This window comes from Nipponia nippon, unplaced genomic scaffold, assembly GCF_047370975.1.
Source record: "Nipponia nippon isolate SJK-2023a ecotype South Korea unplaced genomic scaffold, ASM4737097v1 scaffold_5, whole genome shotgun sequence".
In the NCBI taxonomy this organism is placed as follows: domain Eukaryota; kingdom Metazoa; phylum Chordata; class Aves; order Pelecaniformes; family Threskiornithidae; genus Nipponia; species Nipponia nippon.
The window spans coordinates 32,726,943-32,747,607 of record NW_028262369.1 but is presented as its reverse complement, the minus strand read 5'-3'; the positions used below and the strand labels follow the sequence as shown (position 1 = coordinate 32,747,607).

Below are 20,665 nucleotides of genomic sequence, written 5' to 3'. Positions count from 1 at the left end.
TTAAATGCTTCTTTTAACCACTGTCACTGCAACTAATGATTCTGCCTGAGCACAAGTATATTTGAATAGATAAGTATCTCGGAGAGCTGCTAACGGGGCTGCTGTCTGTTTAAAGAGCAGAAGAAAAAGCTAGGAGAGGAGGGAAGGGACTGGCAAGGAGATACCAGCACAGAGTAAAGAACATATAAGGGGTGCTTGTCAGTCAGCAGGGACATCTCCTGCCCTCAGCCCCAGAAAGCTCTCTGCCTTGTCACCATTCTCCCTGGCACTGGAGAGCAGCCAGGGGTTTTTCTCAGGAGCTGTCAGCTCTCTGATAAGCTGAGATGTGTTATCGGGAACAGATCTGAGCCGCAAGCGAGATTGACATGACATAGCAGCATGGTGAGGAATGGCTGCCCCTCTTCTGCTGGAGCCTTGCTGTGGTTCAGGGTGCTTAGGAGGCAGCAGAGGTCGAGTGGTGCTCAGCAGGGAGAGGTTTCGCTCTGATGCGCACGTACCACAGCAGAGCCCCACGAGCTCCCAAACAAGCTGTTCACTGCTCCTCTCTGTACACATATGCACGTCCTGATGGTAGATGGTCCTCATGCAGCCACTGAAGCTGTGCTATCTGATTGCACATCAGGCTTCAGCCATGCAAAGAAGAACAAGGCACCTGGCACTGGAGGAGTCCCTGTGAGAAGTCTGCAGTTAACGTCCTGGGTGAACAAGACCTTACTCAGCAACTTGCGCAACATAAATCCCAAAGTAATGAATAAAAGTAAATCAGCCTCCTAGCCCTGGTTTGCAGAGGCATAGAAGATTATAAAATGAGATGTTGACAGGGCTAGGAATAGAAATCGGGTCCTTTGCACTTGTCAAAGCAAAGAATGCACTGCGCTTTTGAGGGTCTTTGGATGCGGCTTCCATGAACTTCAGGGAAAGGAGGTGCTCAGGACTCAGTTCTTCCTTTCCTGTAGCTCCTTGTGTTCTGTCCAGCCTAGACTTGAACCCTCCAAGAGATGAAGCTGTTGCCTTTCCCTGGGATGACTGAACTAGGACCTGAAGCATTTTACACTTAGGGAGTTTTTCCCAAGCCTCAGGTGCATTTATGTCTCCAGCTTTCTGATCCCAGCAATATCTGAGCTTCTTAACTTTGTTCATAAATCTCTGTACCCTGAGATACCCTACACTTCCCTGTGTCCATCACATAGTTGTAGGTCATCCTTCGAGAAAACCCCTGTAGTTCTGCTGACTGCCATCAGCTTACCATGATCCTTCTACTTTCTGCTAGCTGTCAGCTGTACTGCAGGATCTGTATGTTTGTCTAATGATGATTTATTGCAGTAACTGATTTCTTTCTCGTTCAGTTGAGAGGCTTACATTAACTTCCTTCTGCTTTCTGGGTTCTCACTTGCTCCTGACATGCCACAGTTTGAATAGTCGTGACAACCCAGACAAAACCAGAATCCCTTGCCCAGTATCCCTGGGCAGTTTGTAGGCAGTTGCTGACATGTTACATGTTTATAGTATGATTCTGGAAATTGGTCCATGCTGGCTGCAGAACTGACAGGCAGTAATAGCACGTAATCTGAAACTCCCCTCTGCCTTCATTTTCTTCATCCTCTTACCTTTTCCTCTTCTCGCTCTAGCACTGATGTTGAGGTCCCTAGAGATAAAAAATAGTTCGACTAACCGACATTTAAGAGGCATGGTGATCACAAGTATAAAGGGTATAAATACCAGTGATATGTATTAAATGGCTAAAAGGGGCATATAAAAAGGTATGTGTTCATGGCAGAATTATCTGGGGATCTTACTTTTTTCTAGGCAGACACCACTGCCTGTCACCTCAAGCTGGCTCTGCTTTCAGCCCAGCCAGCTGAGGAGGGCTACAGGCTAAATAGGAGATAGGCTCTTCCTCAGGGTGATGACATCCACTCTTGTTTTATTTTGTTGGTTTTTTTTTTTTAAGTTTGGGTATGTTTTGCAGCAAACAGCTTTTCCCAGCCAAACCTGATGCAAGCACTCAGAATGAACTCTGCAGCACATGTGTGCCCACAGAGTAATGAGCAGAAATTAAGAAGGGGATAATATATGGTGAGTTCCAGGGAAATCTTACTGACAGAGTGCATAACTGGGCTGTGGCATCAATTCCTTGAGGAAGTGGTGAAAGACCTATCACTTGGCACATTCAAAATGGGATTGGACAGAACACAAGTACATTTACAACAGGGAGCAATCCTGCCCTGGCCCCCAGGGATGCACAAGCTAACCTAATAGATCTTTTCCATTTCTAGATTCTCTGATTCTCTGTGTCTTGTCAATGCTGGGAAGCTTCCTCCTGCTCCACTGCCTGTCACGCTGCTGTCTGCTTGAAGATGTTTTTCCCGGACAGCATGTAGAAATTTAACGTTCTCCCTGAATTAAGCAGCAGTGCTCTGTAGGCTTTGGCCTGTGGGTGTCCAGAGAGCGCCATGGCTAGGGAAAGCTGGCAGCTTCTTTTGTTAGTAGGTGGAAAGACTTCTGCAAACAAGCTTTCTCTGTCTAGCTGAAGCCTCATTTCCAGCACTAATGCAACAATAGGGAGGGCTCTGTACATCATTTTTATTATATGGCAGAACCCAGGGAAGTTCATTTTTCCCCATGACATATAGACTTAGGCTACAGTCTCAATTTATCCTTCTAAATAATGTAGGTAGCAGTGCTTGATTCACATTAGTTTTTCTTCTGTTCTGATGATATGAAAAACTGTGTTTGACCTCTGCAGCTTGAACCAGCAAGAAGGGAGAAGGCAATTTCACCAGCTATTCTCAGTGCCGCTCTCAGTGGTCGTTTTGAACCGTGGCAGGCAGAAATGAGTTCAAATCCTTACAAGCAAAGGGGTTAATGTTTTCTTTTAGTTCAGTATATGGTTTGTGAGCAGAGTTCCCTTCTTACAGGCAATCCTAACCAGCAGAATCTGAGCACTTGGAGGCACTTTAAGAATTATTCCCACATTGCCTGGGGGAAGCAGGCTGAGCAGCAGCCGCTTCAGTGTCTGGCCAAGGGCCGTTCGCCCTTGCAGTGCCAGCTTGCTGTCATATGCATCCCGCTGCTTTCTTTCTCTGCATCTCTTTCTTTTAGTCTGCATAGGGGGCCCACTTAGGGGAGTTTAGATGTGACCAGTTTTGCAGTCATCTGTGGTAGGCAAGAAGCTGGATGAAAGACCAGCCTGCCAAGCCAAGTGGTGCTGGACACCGGTGGAATAGGCCGAGCAGATGAGAGAAAACCACCTCAGGCCAGCGCTCACTTCCACATCATAGGCACTCCACAGGTTCCCCATGTAAATCGCTACTCTGTGTGCTCTGGCAATTATTGCCGTTATTTAGATGTGCCCCTCATGCTTCTGGCACTTTGGGGATGGGATCAGATCATGCAGTCTGGGCTAAGCAACTATTCCTGACCCAAAGTTGGAGGAGCAGGCATTGCCAGGACAAAGGGAGGGTGGCTTTCATGCGAGCGCTGTGTGGCAAAATGGGTGTGTTGCATTGGTGTATATCTTTGATATCTCAGACTGAGTTTCTAATCTTTTTGTGTCATGTCTAATGAAATCTGAAAGGACAAGGAGATCACTGACGTGGAGAAAGCGAACGAAAGGCGAAGTGTTTTCTCAAAAGGGGAGGGGTGGTGAGGTGGGAGAGATGGGACTCTGCCAGTTTCTGCAGGAAGGTCGCAATTTGTTGAGCGTTTGCTAGGCTTTATGTGCATCAGATAAGAAACAAACAGCTACAGTTAGTGTGCTTTGTGCTTGGCTGTTTTGATTAAAGGCTTATTAAAGGTCCTTTTATTAGTCCCATACAAAGCTGTAATTAATATGTGTGTATGTGTATGTTTTTTTCCTTTATTGAAGCAATGAATATAAGTGGTTGGGGCGGTTGGAAATACATCAGTAAGTGGTTCCCTGTACATTAAAAAAATAACAATAATCAATTTCGCAAGCTTCTAACAGCAAACTGGGTACCTTTTCGCTGCATGCTGGTACCCTGTGGGTCCAGGGAACAACATCACGATATATCTATCCACGAAGATACTTTAAAAGCGCGGGGCATGGCCTTCCTTTTCTGAGGCTGGCTGTTCGATTACTACATTTGCCATAACCTGAATTGTCTGTGTCATCTTGTTTGTGTACAGGCGCTCTGCAAATAGAGAACAGCGAGGAGTCGGACCAGGGCAAATATGAATGTGTTGCAACCAACAGTGCAGGAACCCGCTACTCTGCCCCAGCTAACCTTTACGTTCGAGGTAAGAGCAGCTTCCACCCAAGGGGGTCACTCTCCTCCTGCCCAAAAGGCTCCATGGCTTTCAGCGAAGGAGTGTGTTCCCTGTCTTAGTGCCCTGATCACACTTCGTGGTTTGTGTGATGTGGCCTTTTGCTCAAAAAACATCAAGATCTTTGATCCACGTTGGGTTTGACTCGCATTTCTGGAAATCTGTTTTTGCCGTTTACATGGTGTTACGCAAAATGCTGAAATATGGGCAGGATTGGAATTCCTTTCTCCCTTGAACTCCTTAACTTTGTGTCATAGTTATAATAATTGGGTGCTTAATTCTTTTAGTATAAACTAACCTTTGGTGTAGTAGTATAAAACCGGTCATACTCTGATGAACGAGAGGTGCTCAGCTATAGGTGAGCTGATATTTAGGCCTCTGCTTTGGAATGTGTGTCTTTAAAAACTGAACAGCTTTTTGGAGTTGTCCTAATCCATCTTATATGCATCAATGATTGAGCCTCTGGGTATTAATGGCTCACACTGGGAACCTGCTGGAAATTAACTGCAATTCATGTAAAGTGATTTTTCTAATGGTTATGCTATGTTGCCCATTTAAAACTGTTTTCAACATACCAGAATAACTAGGTTTTATATCAGGACAGTCTCCTGCCAGTTTTTTTTCTCTATATTAAAGGTGTTTGAGTTAGCTTGGAGAGAAGCAAGGGCTAAATTCCCTGTACACTTTCTGTTAATTTCAGCAAGAAATGAAGTTTCATATGAAACTCTGTCTAACCAGAGCCACTGGTCAGGAACCCCTGGGAAATGTAGTTATGGATTTTCCCAAGAAGAGAAGGAAGATTCTTGTGCTGGTGCAACCCATTGTTTGTTTGGAAGTTAGACCCAGATTTTATTTCCATGTAGTAAATCAACTGTCTAATAATAAAATCTCATCTTCATTTCTTCCTTCCTCTGTTTTGAAGAAAAAAAAAATACAATCTTGAAGCTGTATATGCATTGTTTAGTATGGAAAAAGGACATGAGAATGATTAAGTCTTCACATGCTGTGTGTTTGCTTCTAGGGGTGGCTTCTGGCATTGTTTTCTTTGCTTATTCTGGGGGACTGCTTTTTTATTTTGCAGCATAATTTGGATTATAAGAGTCTTTGGAAGACTGAAGTATCCAATTAAGCATATTCAGAAGATGAAGCTGTATCTATGCAGTGGAATCACTCATTTCACTCTCACAGTGTAATTATGGATGATTTTAAACTCCCTGTATTCTTGCAAGTTCATTTTTCAGGCAAGCTGTACTAAAACTCATCCCAGATTGTCACTTTGCACTCTGAGGGAAAGGATCCTAGTTACCCGGTTGCCTGTTGTTGCATAGGTTTGCGTGGATACCCAGCCATTTTGCTGCAGTATTTGGGATGCTTTTGCTTCCTGTGACATGCTCAGACCCTCAATGTTCTGTTTTCTGTAGAGGTGTGGCTGAAAAAAAGGCAGAGGAGCTTCAAGAGATAGAAAAACCTCCTCTTACAACTTTCCAGTTTCTTTACTAATGGATGCTCTTTATTTAGCAAGTGAATCCTCTAAGACTGAGGAGTGTACTGAATTTTACACTTGGCATGCTGCTCAGCAAGGTTTGTCTGTCCTGTTTGGGCTAGGCATGGGCCTTGGATGGTCTGCACATGTGAGAGGATCTTGACGTTCACCGAAGAAAGCATATCTTAGACATATGCTTTGGTGTTAACCGTCATTTTCTTACACATAAATTTTTGGAACAAGCCTTTTTATTGCACATAATCTTTACAATGTCAGTCTCCAACCTGTGTGATCCTGGTAAAGCTGTGCTGTATATTTAAGGCAGGATACCCCATAAATTACTATTAGATGAAATTCACTGTGTGTACTAGGTCCTAGATGGTATTTGTGCTTACAGTTTCTGATAGCAAATGTTCTAAAAAAAATAATCCTATTGTTACTATATGGTTAATGACTTCAAAAAGTTAGTCAAACCAATAACAGTATTTTATTTCTTTAAGAAGCAAGTTAAAAAATGAAAATATCTCAGGTCTGGGATGCAGAATAAAAGAATCCCCTTTTTTCTTCTTGTAGTAGTCCTACAGTGTTGTCATTAGATGGATCAGTGACTTCCAGTAGGGTCTTCAGAAAATGCCTGCATCTTTACTAGAGAAAACTTTAATTAATGCTAAATTACAGTGGAAATTAAGTGTGTCGGCTGCACCGCCACTGCACGGTGGTTTCATAATGATTGACCTCATTGCGGTGAATACCCAAGAAGTTGGCCACTTTCTCAGAAAGCATGGCTGAGTACTGAGCAGCAGTACTAATTTCCACCCTGTGTAGTTCTCAGGACTGCTTGTGCCTGCTCTCATTTACAGCCTATTGTTTTTTTAATAGTTCAAATGTTTGTTTGTCTCTTGACTCTTGGGATTTATGCTTTTGATCATGTCCTCCCCTTTCCTAGCCTCCCAGGTAATCCTTTGTGAGTATGCTGTGTTAGAAAGCACAGGCTCATTAGCATCTTTATCATACTTTTCATGCTAACAAAGGAAGATCCTGGGTGCTGAGAAGGAGTATCCAGGCTCTGCTCAGGGCTTCCTACATCAATGAAAGAACAGGAGGAGGAAGGAGCAGGCTATGCCGGTCTCTTGTCTCTGTGAATCCTTCAGAGCCAGCACTTCGGCACAGATGGACTTCATTAAAAGTTAAAACATTTCCACACCAGGGATTTGTAAAGGAAAATGGATGCATTTTCCTTGAAGCTATTATTTTCATCTTACTAAGTGTGCTGGAAAGCAACCCTCATAAGCTTTCTGCTTATGGACTGACAGGTCTATCTGTCTGCTGCTGCAGAGCCAGGATGGGGCTGGGGACCAGCACTGGGAGCAGGCTGCCTCCCACTGCTGCTCTTCAGCCCTCCATGCTGGAGGATTGAAGAAAGCATCCAGACCATCAGAGGAGCAAGAGCAGAGTGAAAGCAAGAGCAGGGAGCATGCCAGGGCAAGGTGGCTATCTGAGGTTTAGCAGGGGCTTCAAAGGGCACAGTGGCATGTTCCTATCCTGCCCTTTCAGCACAAGCATGCTTGCCAGCGCTGGTCTGGATGAAGGAACACTCATCCATTTGTGGTCCATGGTTACATGTACCACAGTACATCGTAACAATGATTAGATTTGGGACTTGATGGTGCTGCAGGGAGAAGGGAAAGGAACAGAAACGTGTGGAAGATACGATTCCTCTAATCCAGAGAGCTTACTGTCTAATTTAGCAGCAAAAATCCAAGAAGTTGATTCAAGACATAGAAGAAATTGATTTTAGGGTAGAAGGCAGATTGGACCTAGTGTGGAAAAAAAAGCGGTGTCATTTCGTCATGCTTACTGGGAGTATAGTATAATTGCACTGATTTCACCTACACTATTGTTTTCTTATGAATACATTTCACCCTTCATTTGCCTGCAGCTTCAGGGACAGCTGCACAAAGAGGAGCATTTTCAGCCAAAAGTCTTGTCCTATGAAATGCCTGTGAAGGTGGTGGTCTGTGTGGTGCTCTCCTCAATAAAGACACTGTTATTTGACTCTTTCCCTGTATGAAAGGTTTTTTCTACCCTTCTCTTTCTCTACACGTGGCATTATTTTTTTTCCTACTTCAATGAAGCAGATGAGCAGGAAGACTGTGTATAAGAATATCCTCATTAATACACCGTGGAGTTCACTAGGTGTGTTCGCCAGTGCTGCTTACAGCAGTGAGTAATGCAGATGCTATTGGAATAGTACTTATTGGAGCCCTGGCTGCATACTTCCCATCAGATGAGAAATCTGCTGCCTGCTTTTCACTTCTTAAGTGCTGCTTTTCAGGCCTTCAGGGCACAGTCCAGTGGGGCAAGTACAGTGAGTTCCCTGATCCAAAATGCTACACATACTGTAGAGAAGCAGCTGCACAGCTGCTTTTAAAGAAAGACCATTTAAAACTGAATTGTCTCCTCTGTCCCCAAATCACAAACTAGTAAATCAGACTGCGGTAAATAGAAATGCTATTACTGCAAAAATCTGTGCTTTCTTGATCTGCTTTTTGAAACACCAGGCTAGTATTTCATTTGGCAGCAGGGAAACTTGCTTGGAGTCTGAAGTTTTATTTGCCAAGTTTCACTAAGAAGCCATCACCCAAAATGAAATTAGGATTGTGGCTCTGTCCCTAGCAGCGATTCTCTGGCCTCCACAGGGTTTTACACTTGGGAACTTGGCGGTAGCTTAGGCTCAGACACGGAGGGAGCTCACCAAAATGGCTACTTGCGGCTATATGATGCTTACTGCAGTGGGGACCTTGTGTAAATAATAATAATTCTGAATGACTGACATGGGCCTGGAGCAACAAGACTTGAAGCCTTTAAAAGGACATTTTCTGCTTATGTAATATTAAAACAGCTAAAATAGCAACAGCAGTCAAAGCTCGAGGGTATTGCCAGGAGAAGAGTAACAGCTGAGGACAGTGGTCAAACAGTCAGCAACCAGAACTGGGGACATTTGAAAAACGGCTAAATAACGGGAAGTACGTTTGTTTACAACCCCGCTGTATGCACACTTCTGGCAATGTGCTCTGTGAAACCTGCCTCCCGTCAGCGCTGATGGGGGTAACGTTACTTGACCAGAGAGGGGCACTGCTGGTGCTTGAGGGCCTGGCAGCGATCACAGACAAGCAGAGACTGGAGAGACTTGCGAGGGAGATGCCTGGAGGACAGGAAACACGAACGGGCAGTCGAATCAGACCGGATGACCCAGACTGCTCCTTCGGACAGATGTCTGCTCTGGACCATGAGAAGAAGCAAAACCAGGCTATGATAGAGGCCACAGAGTAACTACCCCTCAGCAGTTGGTACATGGCTGAGGAGGGCTAGCTACAGGTCCGAAGGGCCATGATCTCCCTGTGTACACTGTGCAGTCCTGACCTCGAGATAATGCTGCAGTACAGCAATGCAACACAAAGCAATGACCCTTTGATGAAGAAAGTGCACTCCTTTTTATGGGATTTCAGTATATTTAACTTCATTTCTTCTGCCCCCGGGTGCTGCTCCATGATGAAGCTACTGCTATAGCCAAAGTCAGAGCAGCTGTAGTTTGGGCAGATGTGCCTTGGCTAGTTGTAAGTGGACTCAGGGTGAACGCAGCCAGCGGCACGGCCAGAGCTGCGCAGCACTCGGCACCAGCAGACGTTTGCTGCTCAGTCAGCACCGTTGCTCGTGCTGCTGCAACTGTGTGAATCCTCGTACTGGAGCTGGCTGGCTTCAGAGCTGCAGAGGCTTCTGCCAAGTTTTCTCTTCCCTATATATTACTATGAATATTTTTGTCATGTTTTCTCCTGGGGTGAAGTGTGTTCACCGTCAGTGTTTCTATGAGCATTTTGCTATGCTGTAATGATTCTAATGATCACCATTTAATAAATAATAGGTCTTTGTCCTTCTGCTAGCACATTTTATCTAAAGATTTCAATGTGCTTCATAGAACTCAACTAAATAAGTTTAACAGTTTTATTCCTTGCAAAGTCCTTTGATGATTAAAAGTGCAATGCGAGGCTCAAGTCTGATTATTTGTAAAATGACCTTTATGGAAAATAGGAGGAGAGTGGCTGGTGGCTCAGTGTATGATAATGCAACACAGAAATGGACTTGGAAACCTATTTCCCCCTCCTCCCCACATGACCTGCATAGACGTCTGTGGAACAATTAGGCCTGCGTATCTGTGCCGACTAAATGTCCATTTCCTCCCCTTCCATATCCGCTTGCACAAAGGGTTAGGAAATCCATCTCTGCTGCTCTGAGATTTTCTGCCTTTAATTGAATTCATGCATGCATGTGTGTGCACCAGGAATGGGAAAGGATGGTCGGGTGCCCTGAGCATCCTGTCTGTCTCTCTAGGATAGAATATACTCATCACTGTGGCATGAGAACGTTGTTCATCACACATAATGGGAGGTTGTCTTATTCTCATGTAATCTGGCATAAAAAAGACAATCTGTCCTTTTGTTCCTTTATACCTCTAAAAGCTGTAAAGGATTAAATTTGTTTTATGTGAAGTCCTTGAGACACAAGATGTGCTTTTGGAGATAGCAGGAATAGGTTCATCCCTCTATGGGTTTTTGTTAACCTCTGTGTCTTTTGGATTCCAAAGTGTCTGGGTTTGCCTTTATATTAATGCCTTGCATAGCACCAGAGGGTTTTCAGCACAGGGCAGATGCTGGCAGTTCCCAGCAGAATTGCAGAGCCAATTGGGATAATGAACTTTCTTGTTGCTTTCAGGAAAGTATTAGCTTCTCACTCTGAAAAGCTTTAGAAATGTGTTCCTTTGTTTGAGCTAGTGATCTAAACTCTCAGACCCATGCATTCGTATCCTGGCCACAGCTCCTTGCCTTGTTTCAGGGAGCTAATGCTCAAGAACACACAAAAGCAGAACCTCCCATAAGCCCAAACTCATTTTTTCTGCAACAAGCTGCTGTGGTTAGAGCATTGCTGCTGCTGCATAAGATGAGCATGTCTGTGGCCGGGTAAAAGCCAAATTCAGTTGGCATGGGAGTTTCTGCCTACAGAGCGCTGGAGCCATCTGACAGTCAGGACTGGCAGACGCGTCTCTGATATGGCCTTGCTCTTTGCTTCTTTGCTGTTTTGACTTGGATCTCAAAAGGAGCCCTGTTTTTACCTTCTGGAGTTCGCTATCCTCTGGCAGCATTTCTGCTGTGACTTGACTTGCTTTGTCTTGCACGTAGACTGGCATGTTTAAGTTAGCTGCCAGGCAGCTCAGGTTCGTGGGAACACGCTTCCATGCCTAGTGAGCCATGGTATTCTGCACAGGGGATACTCTGGGTAACTCCAGCCTTAAATCCTCTGTCCCTGTGGGGGGGGCAGATGTTATTTGCTGTCACTGCTCAGAGTCATTTGTTTTGTACAAAAGCAGAAAACCTCTTGGTAAAACGTGCTTCTTGGCTTAGGAGTGACACGGATAGAGAACTGGAGATAAAGGAGCATGTGACTGGGATATGTAAGGAGATGAAACTTTAAATTTACCATTTATCAGGTTTATCTCAGATAAAGCAGCAGCTGTTTAAGCATCAAGTAAAGGGAAAGGAGAGAGAACTTTCTGCCCAGGTGTTCCCTCTTGCCTTACAGCTGTTCCAAAATAGCCTGCTACTGGTTTTTATTCCCCATAAGCCACTAATGTAATAAGAGATTAAGAGATAATCCAGCAATTAGTGACAAATAGCAGGCCCCAAACTTGTTCCTGTTTGACAGATCAGAAAGTAATCTGTTTGAATTAGTGTGTTTCACATGTGTCTCCTCACCTTTCCAACTCTAATCTGAAGTGTCAACACGTGGGGAAAGCCACTGCCAGAGCCGCTTCATGTCCATGCACACTGAAGCAGTGCGATCCCTGCCGGGCTCCCCAAAACAAAGCTCCTGGCTGTTCCCCAGCTGCAGCAGCACCCCTCTCCCTGCCCGTGGGCAGACCAAGCGGCTCCGCGGCGAGTCCCCTTGGTGTGGCTGGGGACTGTCAGCCCTTCCCAAGGGCAGGGGGAGGCTCTGCAGCTGCTGTGCTTCTGCAACAGGGACTGGCGTTCCCATAGCTGTTTCAGCATCATTGCCCGGTCTTACACCCTTCAGCAGCCTCTTGCTGTTTGGTTGTGGAGTCCCAAGGCGTGCAACAGGTTGGTCCACGTTTGGAGCAGCTGGAGTTTGCGTTGCCCTGTTGAGGTGTTAGTGCTGCTTTCCAGAAATGCAGCTGTTCATGGGTACGCCTGGCTTGCCAGAAGCGCTGTCCTTCCCAGGCAAGGGCAGGAAACAAATCCTCCCTGTTGGGAAGAGCTGAGCAGAAGGCTGAAGCCCTTCGCTGTCTGCTGAGGCCATGCAGATGTGATACGCTCCATTAGATTAGGAAATAAAGTGGTGGCTTGGGAGCAGCAATAAAGAGGTTCCCTCCCATCACAGGGTCTCACAGGATTAAATGAGCCTTATGTTAATGTTTTGTGGACTAAGAGGTAAATCCCCTGTCTGAAGCAGGCCAGAGGAAGCCTGGGCCTGAAGTTAGGACTGTTTGTTTTGAGGACGTCCGGGTGCGGGTCCTCACGGGATGTGGCCCTCGTTTATGGGCCAGTTAAGCTCCAAGTTGGCTGGTTCTGGTCCACTGGTATCAGTTCAATTGAAGAAATGTAAACAACTGTTTTGCTGTTCTCCTGCAAGCTCCATTACACTTCGTAGGCCACTGTTGTAGCTGTTATTGGCAGTTTGTTGCCTGGTCTGTACCGTGTCAGTGTTGGTTAAAATCCTGTCCTCTAATCGCTGGAAATGGCTGACTGTACTGTTGCACTGTATAATGCCACATGCTGTTCTCTAATTTTCCGTGTTTCTGCTGGAAAGCAAATTCCTCCCCCCACCTTCTCTTTCCCCCATCAAAAATGTGACTCATAAGCAGTCTTTAACTGTCAAATCTGCTTCTGTATTCTCTCAGCGAGGGTTCAATTACAGCTGATACGCCACAGATCTGTAGCTGGAGTGAGGTCAGTCCTGCTAGAGAAATAAGATCTCCTTTGTCTATAAGGAAAATGCAACTAACCTTCTACTGTCTCTCCCGCAGGAACAAAAACTGGGACCTGCTCAATTCTCTCTGGGTGTTTTTGTCCTTCTGATTTCTTGTCCTTCTGATTTCTTGTCCATCTCTCACTCGCAGCACAGTGTACCAATAAGGCTTTCCCGAAACTGAGCCCAGCTGAGACTGCGCATGTCTGTCACTTGCCTAATACCTCTCTGCTGCATTTAGCTCTTTGTTTGGAGAGGGGGAGCAGCTCTTCATGGTAGAAGATTTTCCATTCACCACTTGGAACATTTCTTTCATACTTGATAAAATTCGGATCTACGTATATGCTTTTCCCAGTGTGTGGTCAATGGGTTTAAAGTGCCTTTGCCATCATCTTTATAGCTGGAGTGGGTGTGTGGGAGCACGTCAGTCTGTGTGATGGCTGGAGTCCCTTGCTCTGTGTGTGTGCATGAGTGTTTTGCACATGTAAATGTGTCTGTGCTTCCAGCATCTGGCCCAGCGCGGGGCCGTCCCCGAAGCACCCGCCTTGTGAGTATGTGTGGGAGGTGCGGTCCCCTCCGCCCGGCCTCACCGAGCAGCCAGCGGGTCAGGGAGGCGGAGGGGCCGGCCCTGCTCCAGGCCAGAGCGGTGCGAGTGTGGCACACTCTTGTCCACAACATGGAGTGGTGTGTGTGCACGGTGGGAAGTCATGGCTGACCTCTGTAGTCTTGTCTTGTCGTTTCAGTGGTGTGCGGACAGATGAAGCTTGGCCTGTTTTTACTCTCTGTGTTTTTCCTTGTCTTTTTTTATTCCCTCCTCATCTTCATCGCACTCTGCCATCAAACAAAACAAACTTTCATCTCTCAGATCAGCGAGAAGGTTGGTCCTTTTCACTTCTTATCCATCTACAGTACGCCACGTCAGATGGGACTTTTCCAGTAGGGAGAGGAGAGCCATCCCCAAAAGGGGAGGGAGCCCTACAGACTCTGGCTCCCTTCCAGGCACGGCCACAGTGTGCCTGACGAAATCTGCTTACTGTTTGCTGTGACTCTGGTGATGGCATTGATACTTTGCTTGCATGCCTTTGTTGCTTGAGATTTAAAATGCACAGCATATATTTTGCATGCAAATACCAGCCAGGGCGGTTTTGTTCAAAGGCAGGGTGGGAAGGAGTGCATGCTACTGTATGTGGGGTCCTCCTCTAACCCATTACCTCTGCTAGGTGCCAGTCTAATACCTCTAAACTGCTGCTGCATTCTGGCCGGAGATGAAGAGCAGCCTTTGGAAGCAGAGATCAGAATGATTTCCAGTCCCTTCGCGAGCTGCTAGGGAGAGCGGGTTCCTCGGTTTCTGCTGTAGCTTTGAAAGTTTTAACTTTCTTTAGAGGCGAAAAGCTTACTTTTGATCTCAGCTGGAGAAGAACCCAGCATGCTGCCCTCCCTTGCCACAGGGCAGCAGGAGCAGCTGGTTGAGAGACGCAAGGCCTTCATGCTGAGGCAGCTTCCCTGCTCCTCATCAGTCCCCGCTCGGGGGGTGGCCAGTTCTCCATGCTCGGACAAGGGCCCTTTGCATGAGCCGGTCTGCCTCTCCTTTCTTCCCTGGGGCTGGGTCTTTCTCTTGCTGGCGGGAGAGCAAGGAGCTCTGGCAGTGGCCCCAGCCTTGCCTAGGATGGCTCAGGGAGCCCCGTGGCGACGTGCACAGGAGCTCGTAGCCACTCAGCAAAACCAGATTTGTGCTTTGCCCTGCTCTGTCCCGCTGCCCTCAGACAGCCAGAGGTGAATAAAGGACAATAGTGAAAGGTGACTCCAGCTTTTAAATTAAATCTAGCTCCAGACCTAGCTTGAGGCACTCATGATTTCATACTGAGGAAAGCCGGTGTTTTTGGCAGAAGTCCTGAGCTAGTTTCCAGAGATGACTCCTTCCCCAAACAGGTACTATGTGGGTCCATCCCTCCACATGTGCTGGAGGAGAGGGATGCTCGCAGCGGCTCTCCAGCCTGGCGCTGCTCCCAGGTGGCACAGGGAAGAGACCCTGGCTCCTCTCACACATGCCATCAGGCAGCTGCGTGAGTTGATCTTAGAATCACCGGAACAAGTTTTAACAAGTTGTCATAGCAGTTGTTCCTGTACACTGACTTCGCTCCCATTTCTCTCCCTGGAACGTGCTCTCATTTAGATTGTACTGAGGCACCGGGCCCGTGTTGTTTACCCTCTAAAAATAGATTTCGTAGAGGATAAAATTACGCGAGCCCAGGACAATGATGAAAAATGAAAAGAAGGAAGAAAAGAGAAGAAATTAAAGCCAAGGCCCAAAGCCTCCCAGATTTCAGTGAATTTGGAGCACCGCTGTGATGGCTCAGGCACCTCTGGAGAATAAACCTTTGACAGGGCACTTAAACGTTTTAGCCGCATGGTTTAGCTGAGGGGAGGCAGCCGAGAATGGATATAAGCCAGCAGGAGCGGGTAATTTCTCGTTCTTTGTGCCGACTCCTCCTTCCCACCCCACCAAAAATACCCACGTACACAAATATTTAATGTGAAGCCAGAAATTAGTTTCTAAATATTCCGTTGGGATTTGCCATGCTTATAATTTGTTTGGCACTGATAATTACATCTTACATTTTTTCAGCTTTACTTAAAACTGTGTACTGCTCACCCATGCATTTAATTATTGCTCTGTGACTGCTACAAGGTTATTTATTAACGAGTTATTTTATCTTGATACAGTGGATCTTTTCTCTTATTCCCCTCCTTAATGTTGTGTTATTTTCATCAGAGAAATTTCAGAGAGGGAATGCAAATTGCATAGCTCCACAATCTTGCTCTCCCTTACTTTGCTATTAGTATGTCAGTATGCTGAATGCTGATGTGTCTCCAGTGCTGCACCACTGTAATGATATATCCTCTTTTATATGTGGTTGTCAGCGCAAATAATTAGACCTAAAAGTTATAGCTGAAATATAATCCAAAAATGGCAAGGCCCTGTTTTGGAAATTGTCTATAAAATGTCAGCACTCAAGGATGCATTGGGAGCATAAATAGTACAGCATTGTTTGAGCACAAGATTAGACTGTAAATGCATTTTTTCTGGTTCCAATTTTTCTTCTCCTGCTGTTGATTCTGTCAATAGATTCTGAGACTCCAGCAACTGCCTTTCCATTTGAAGTCCTTCCTTAAAATGATAGCACTAGGGAGAGATGAAAGGTGTCTACAGATGAGTAAACCACGCAGACCGATGATCACGTTTGAGGATATCTCCCAAATTCACTCCTTACTGATTCTGAGGAGGTGGTTCCTGAGGAAGACGAGAGTTTTGGGCAGGGTAGCAGGTGGCGAGGGTGAGAGCATGCCCCATACACCAAGGATCCTCCAGCTTGCCTGGCTGGAGTGAAGAAATTGGGCAGTGTCAGCTTCTCAAAGATGTGCTCCCGCATCACTCTGCTACTCATCCCAGTCGGGAGGTTAGACCAGAGCCCTCCGAACTTGCCTTTGCTCTGCTGGGAGCCAGGGAGGAGCAGCACAGCCCAGGCAGTGCTGGTCCTCCTTCAGAGCAGATGGGACTTCAGACTGCTGCTCCTTCATGCAGAGGAAGAGCAAAGGGGAGAGGATGTCAGGACAGTGGTGCAGGACCAGAGCAGCTGGGATTGCCCCAGAGAGGAGCGGAGAAGCATGCAGAGCATGGGCACAACTCTACATCGCCATGGGGCAGCACCCAGCAAGCCTGCGATGGGGGTGTCAGGAGAGGGACGATGGAGCCCAGAGTTAGGTGCCAGCTAGGCATGGTGGGAAGGAAACCCAGAAGCAAGAGCAATCAAGTAGAGGTCCCTGCGTCTCTGCAAGCTGGAGGGAGGGTTGTTAGCATTGTCGTTTGTTCAGCTGTACTGTGGCCAAGGCAGCCAGCAGGGAAAGCAGTTTGGTTTCCCCTTCCCCAGCAGCACCATGCAGTTTTGGAAGCATGGGCAGTCCTCCTGGCACTGTTGTGTTTCCAGCAGAGCCTTGCTGTATGCCAGCAGTGTCTCAGCATGCGAGAGAGGGGCTAACAGCACCAGCCTGTGAGCCCTGAGCACTCGTCCCCAGAGCTCAGAGCCTACAGTTCTTGCAGACAGCAGCAGGGAGGGGGGGTCCCTGGTTCTCCAAGGGGGTAATGTCACCCTCAGAGGGAACCTGAGACATTAGGAAACAGCCACTCCCGTGGTGAAAGGAGCCAGGCAATCGATTCATGCTCTTTGCTCTCAAGGCAAGGAATGTGCATGTTAATGCATGCTAAATTATTAACATTTCTCAGTCTCAACCTTTGTGCCTGTTGTGTTGCCTGCTCCCCTCCTTCCTCCCCACGGTCCCCCCAGTGAGTGGGGAACCAGTCTCCACGCTGTCCTTTCTCCCTGTCCTGCGGGATCCAGGGCACGGGCTCAGGTTGCACTGCACTGCTCACCGCTCTGGGGTTTCACTTCACTTCCCAGGGAATGCTCTCTAAGGGAAGGCGTGCTGAATAGTGGAGCAGCACAGAGCCCTTACGATGCCTATTCTTGGGATGAATGACAATGAATCTCATTTTTGACAGTCTGCTGGTTTAACTAAACCTCTGAATTATACTATTGTCCGTTGAAATCATTTTAATATTCACAGCAATTTTCCCTGTGCTGTTCTTGCAAAAGCTGCAAACCACCTTCTCTGATCTTTATCCAAAAAGAAGAGTAAAAAAAAATATGGCAAATTCTTGTCAAGAAAATTGTAATAAAAAGGGAAATTTCATTGCTGCAATAAATGAAGAACAACAAAAATTTCTGGAGCACTTAAGGTAGCATCATGGGCTGTGCTAGCCCATGTGATTTGACTTGTAAATTGGACAGAAATTCTAAGAATGCTGCTTTTTGAGGAGTTATACTGATTTAAATTATTACCAGACTCCTATGCTAGAAAAGCAAGCGACTTAAATCGCTGGCTTGAGCCTGAGGAATGTGTTGATGGTGCTCTGCAAGCTGCTGTGAGAGCTCTGCCAGCTCTCGCTAATGCTAACTGACAGCATCTCCCCTTCTCCCTCTGTACTGACTGGGGCAAGAAGCTGCCAATTATCCCCCAAGAGGATGGGAGGCTGATGGAGCCCATCTCTTCCTTTGCACGTGCTCCTGCCAGAGTATCGTCTGGGACAGATCTCTTGCCGAAGGCGTTGCCCTGACCCCCTCCTGCCTCCCATGTTGAGAGCCGACCCCTACACGTGGCATCCATTTTTAGCAGCTCTGCCGGTGTGCTAACGAGGGGAGGCTGTCTCAGCCATTCTGGGTCGCAAAAATACACCACAGAGACCTGTTTAACTGCTTGTCTGTTGCCAGGCTTGAGAGCTGAGGCGCCGCACAGCTTCCTGGCATGCCGCAAGCTGTAGTGTGCAGGAGGCATGGCCCGTGTCGAGGTCAGCGACGCTGCAGCCTGCCCACCCTCTTGTACAGTTTGATCTATAGGGGAGTTTTCCTTGCCATTCATCCCTTCCCTAGGCACACGAACGCACCAACCAGCTCAGCTGCTCCCCTGTGGGTAGGACAGGGGAGGGCCACTTCCAAAGGGGCTCAGCCCTTCCCTTTGCCCTGCAGAGCACTGCCAAACAAGCCCCCAGCTCCTTTGGAGCTACATCTCCCCTGTGCTGCCCACAGGGGAGCAGGGGGCGGTTGGCTGCCGGCTTCCCCAGGGAGAGGCAGCTGCAGCGCCTGCAGGCACTGCCTCTGCAGGAGACGTGAAGGGGAACGCAGCACCGATGGGGCTCGGCATGGCCCCAGGAGCACCCTGAAAGCAGTGCTTGACAGGGGAGCACAGTGTGGGGTGCAGGGGAGTCTGCAGCGGGCTGTGCTGCCTCTGGTCTCACAGGGCTGGGAGTCAAAATCTGTTTGTGCATGCTGGGCTCTGACTGTCCTGCATGGCCTCTTGTTTTCAGTCTCATCTTCCCATGTCCCTGTATGTGAGTTCCTGTGCACCTTCCCTTTCCCTGTCCTGCCCTCACACCGCTTTCTCTCTGACTCTGTACTGGTCTCCAGTGCCTGCCAGCCTGTTTGCTCGGTGCATGTGTGTGAGTGCTCTGTGCACACCTATGGCTTTATCCTCAAAGTTTGCTCTTTTTTATTTTAATACAGTGTGGGTGGGTGGGTTTGGTCCTTGGATGGGGACAGAATTTGAACAGCTTCTACCTGAAATAATTCGACGCCATGTTCATTGGAAAACAAACCTGACTCTTAATGAATGGTGCTGGGATGCTTTGGTTGGAAATACACGCCATCATGTTAAACCATTGCCATGTCCATCAGGTTAACTCCGTATTCTCATGACTGCGTAGCACTTGAGTACACTTTCAGTTCTGTCTCGTTTGGGGAGCACTGCCCCGTCAGTCAGGTAATGCCTCACTGGCGATCGCTCATGTAGCTATTGATTTGAGACTTAATAATTGATTAAAAGAAACAAGCAGCAAGACTTTGGATTTAGACATTCAAAAAAAAAAAAAAAAGGCAAAGCAAGTTATCCTTCCCCTGGCTGGTGAGGAGCTAATGAGCCCTGTTTTGTCACCGAGGCGATGTGTAGTACACACACGATGTTGACAGTATTGTCTAATTTATCACGAAGTCTTAGCTCTGTTGTACATGCTAGCGTGGGGGCTTCTGTGTTCAGTCTATTTCTGCAAGCCTGTTGGTTTGGGGATGAATCATCAAAGAGAGCGCTAGTGAAATTTGATTTGGGGAGAGTCAGCTTGGCAAGCAGAGCTGACACCTCTGCGGCTCGCGGGGCTGCCAGCAGCTTTACTGTCTGCGGAGACACCATGGTGGCAGGAGCCAGGCCAGCAGAGCCATGTCCCCCCAGACCCCCAGCGCCCGTGGGGCCGGTCATGCCTGTGGCGTGTTGTGAGCTGGCACCGCTCAGGCTGTTGCCTGATTTCCACCTTCCCCCAGCGCTGCGGCTGTTCACTGCTCCGCCAGCCCTGTGCACTGATGGAGGAGTGTAATTGGCAGGGAGAGGCTCCTCGGGAGCCGGTCAGTCGTGAACCCGGCCGGTGCTCTGGGGCTGCCTTTCTTTTGCAGGAGGCTAGAGGAGAGCAGGGCTGCTGGGCGAGACACGTTCGAGCAGTTTCCCTTTTTAACTACAGTCTAAAATGAGCTTGCCCAGAGGAGACAAAGATTTACCGAGCACAGTTGTTTCTCTACCCTTGCTTAAATAGGCCCATAACACTAACCCTGAAGAAGGGGCCTCATTTCTCAGTGTCATTTTCCTGACGGGAATGCATATGGCAGGCAGCTTTAGAGCTTTATTGTAGCTGAGAGTTGCTTACAAATAAGTCTTGAATGAAATACCCAGCAAGGGATTGATATGAAGAGAAGCTGTGCAATGAAATAAGGAGGAATACATCTCCCAAAGTGCTGCCACAAAGGTGGGGAGGGTTCTGCCAGCCCAGCTCTCTTCTGTCAAAATGGATATGATCTCACATCTGTCAGGATTAGTTCTCTCCTGCCCAGCAAGGTGATCTGTTCAGGCCCTGACAATGTCATGCAGCTCTAGTGACTATTTTTTCTGAGCCAAGGTAGAACCTGAGTTACATTTTGAAAGGAATTATATTTTATTTAGCAGCACACATGTGCTAATTCAGAAAGAAACCCTTCTGCTGCTCCTGCCCAAACCCTGCGAGGTTTAGGGGACAAGTTGCTTTACTTTAGAGCTAATAAATTGAGCAGGTAATTCCATTTTGCAGAGCTTCAGTGGGCCCTGCACAGAGAGAGTATGTGACTGGCATTTGTGCATGCTCTCTAATTAGAGGGATGTAATTTAAATGGAGGAATGTTTCATGTTAGTAATATGATTTCAAAAGGCTATGTTTGGGAGGAATGGATT

At 47.1% G+C, this 20,665-nt stretch overlaps 1 protein-coding gene across 12 annotated transcripts in view; it reads left to right on the top strand.

The window, feature by feature from the left end:
- The window catches only part of PTPRF (protein tyrosine phosphatase receptor type F), a 396,065-nt gene that overhangs the window by 298,578 nt on the left and 76,822 nt on the right, over window positions 1–20,665 (top strand). For all 12 annotated transcript variants that reach the window (XM_087731153.1, XM_087731164.1, XM_087731163.1 and 9 more), the window contains one exon: window positions 4,150–4,260. In XM_087731153.1, coding sequence (XP_087587279.1) covers window positions 4,150–4,260 — 111 coding nt within the window. The remainder of the gene's footprint in view (window positions 1–4,149; window positions 4,261–20,665) is intronic.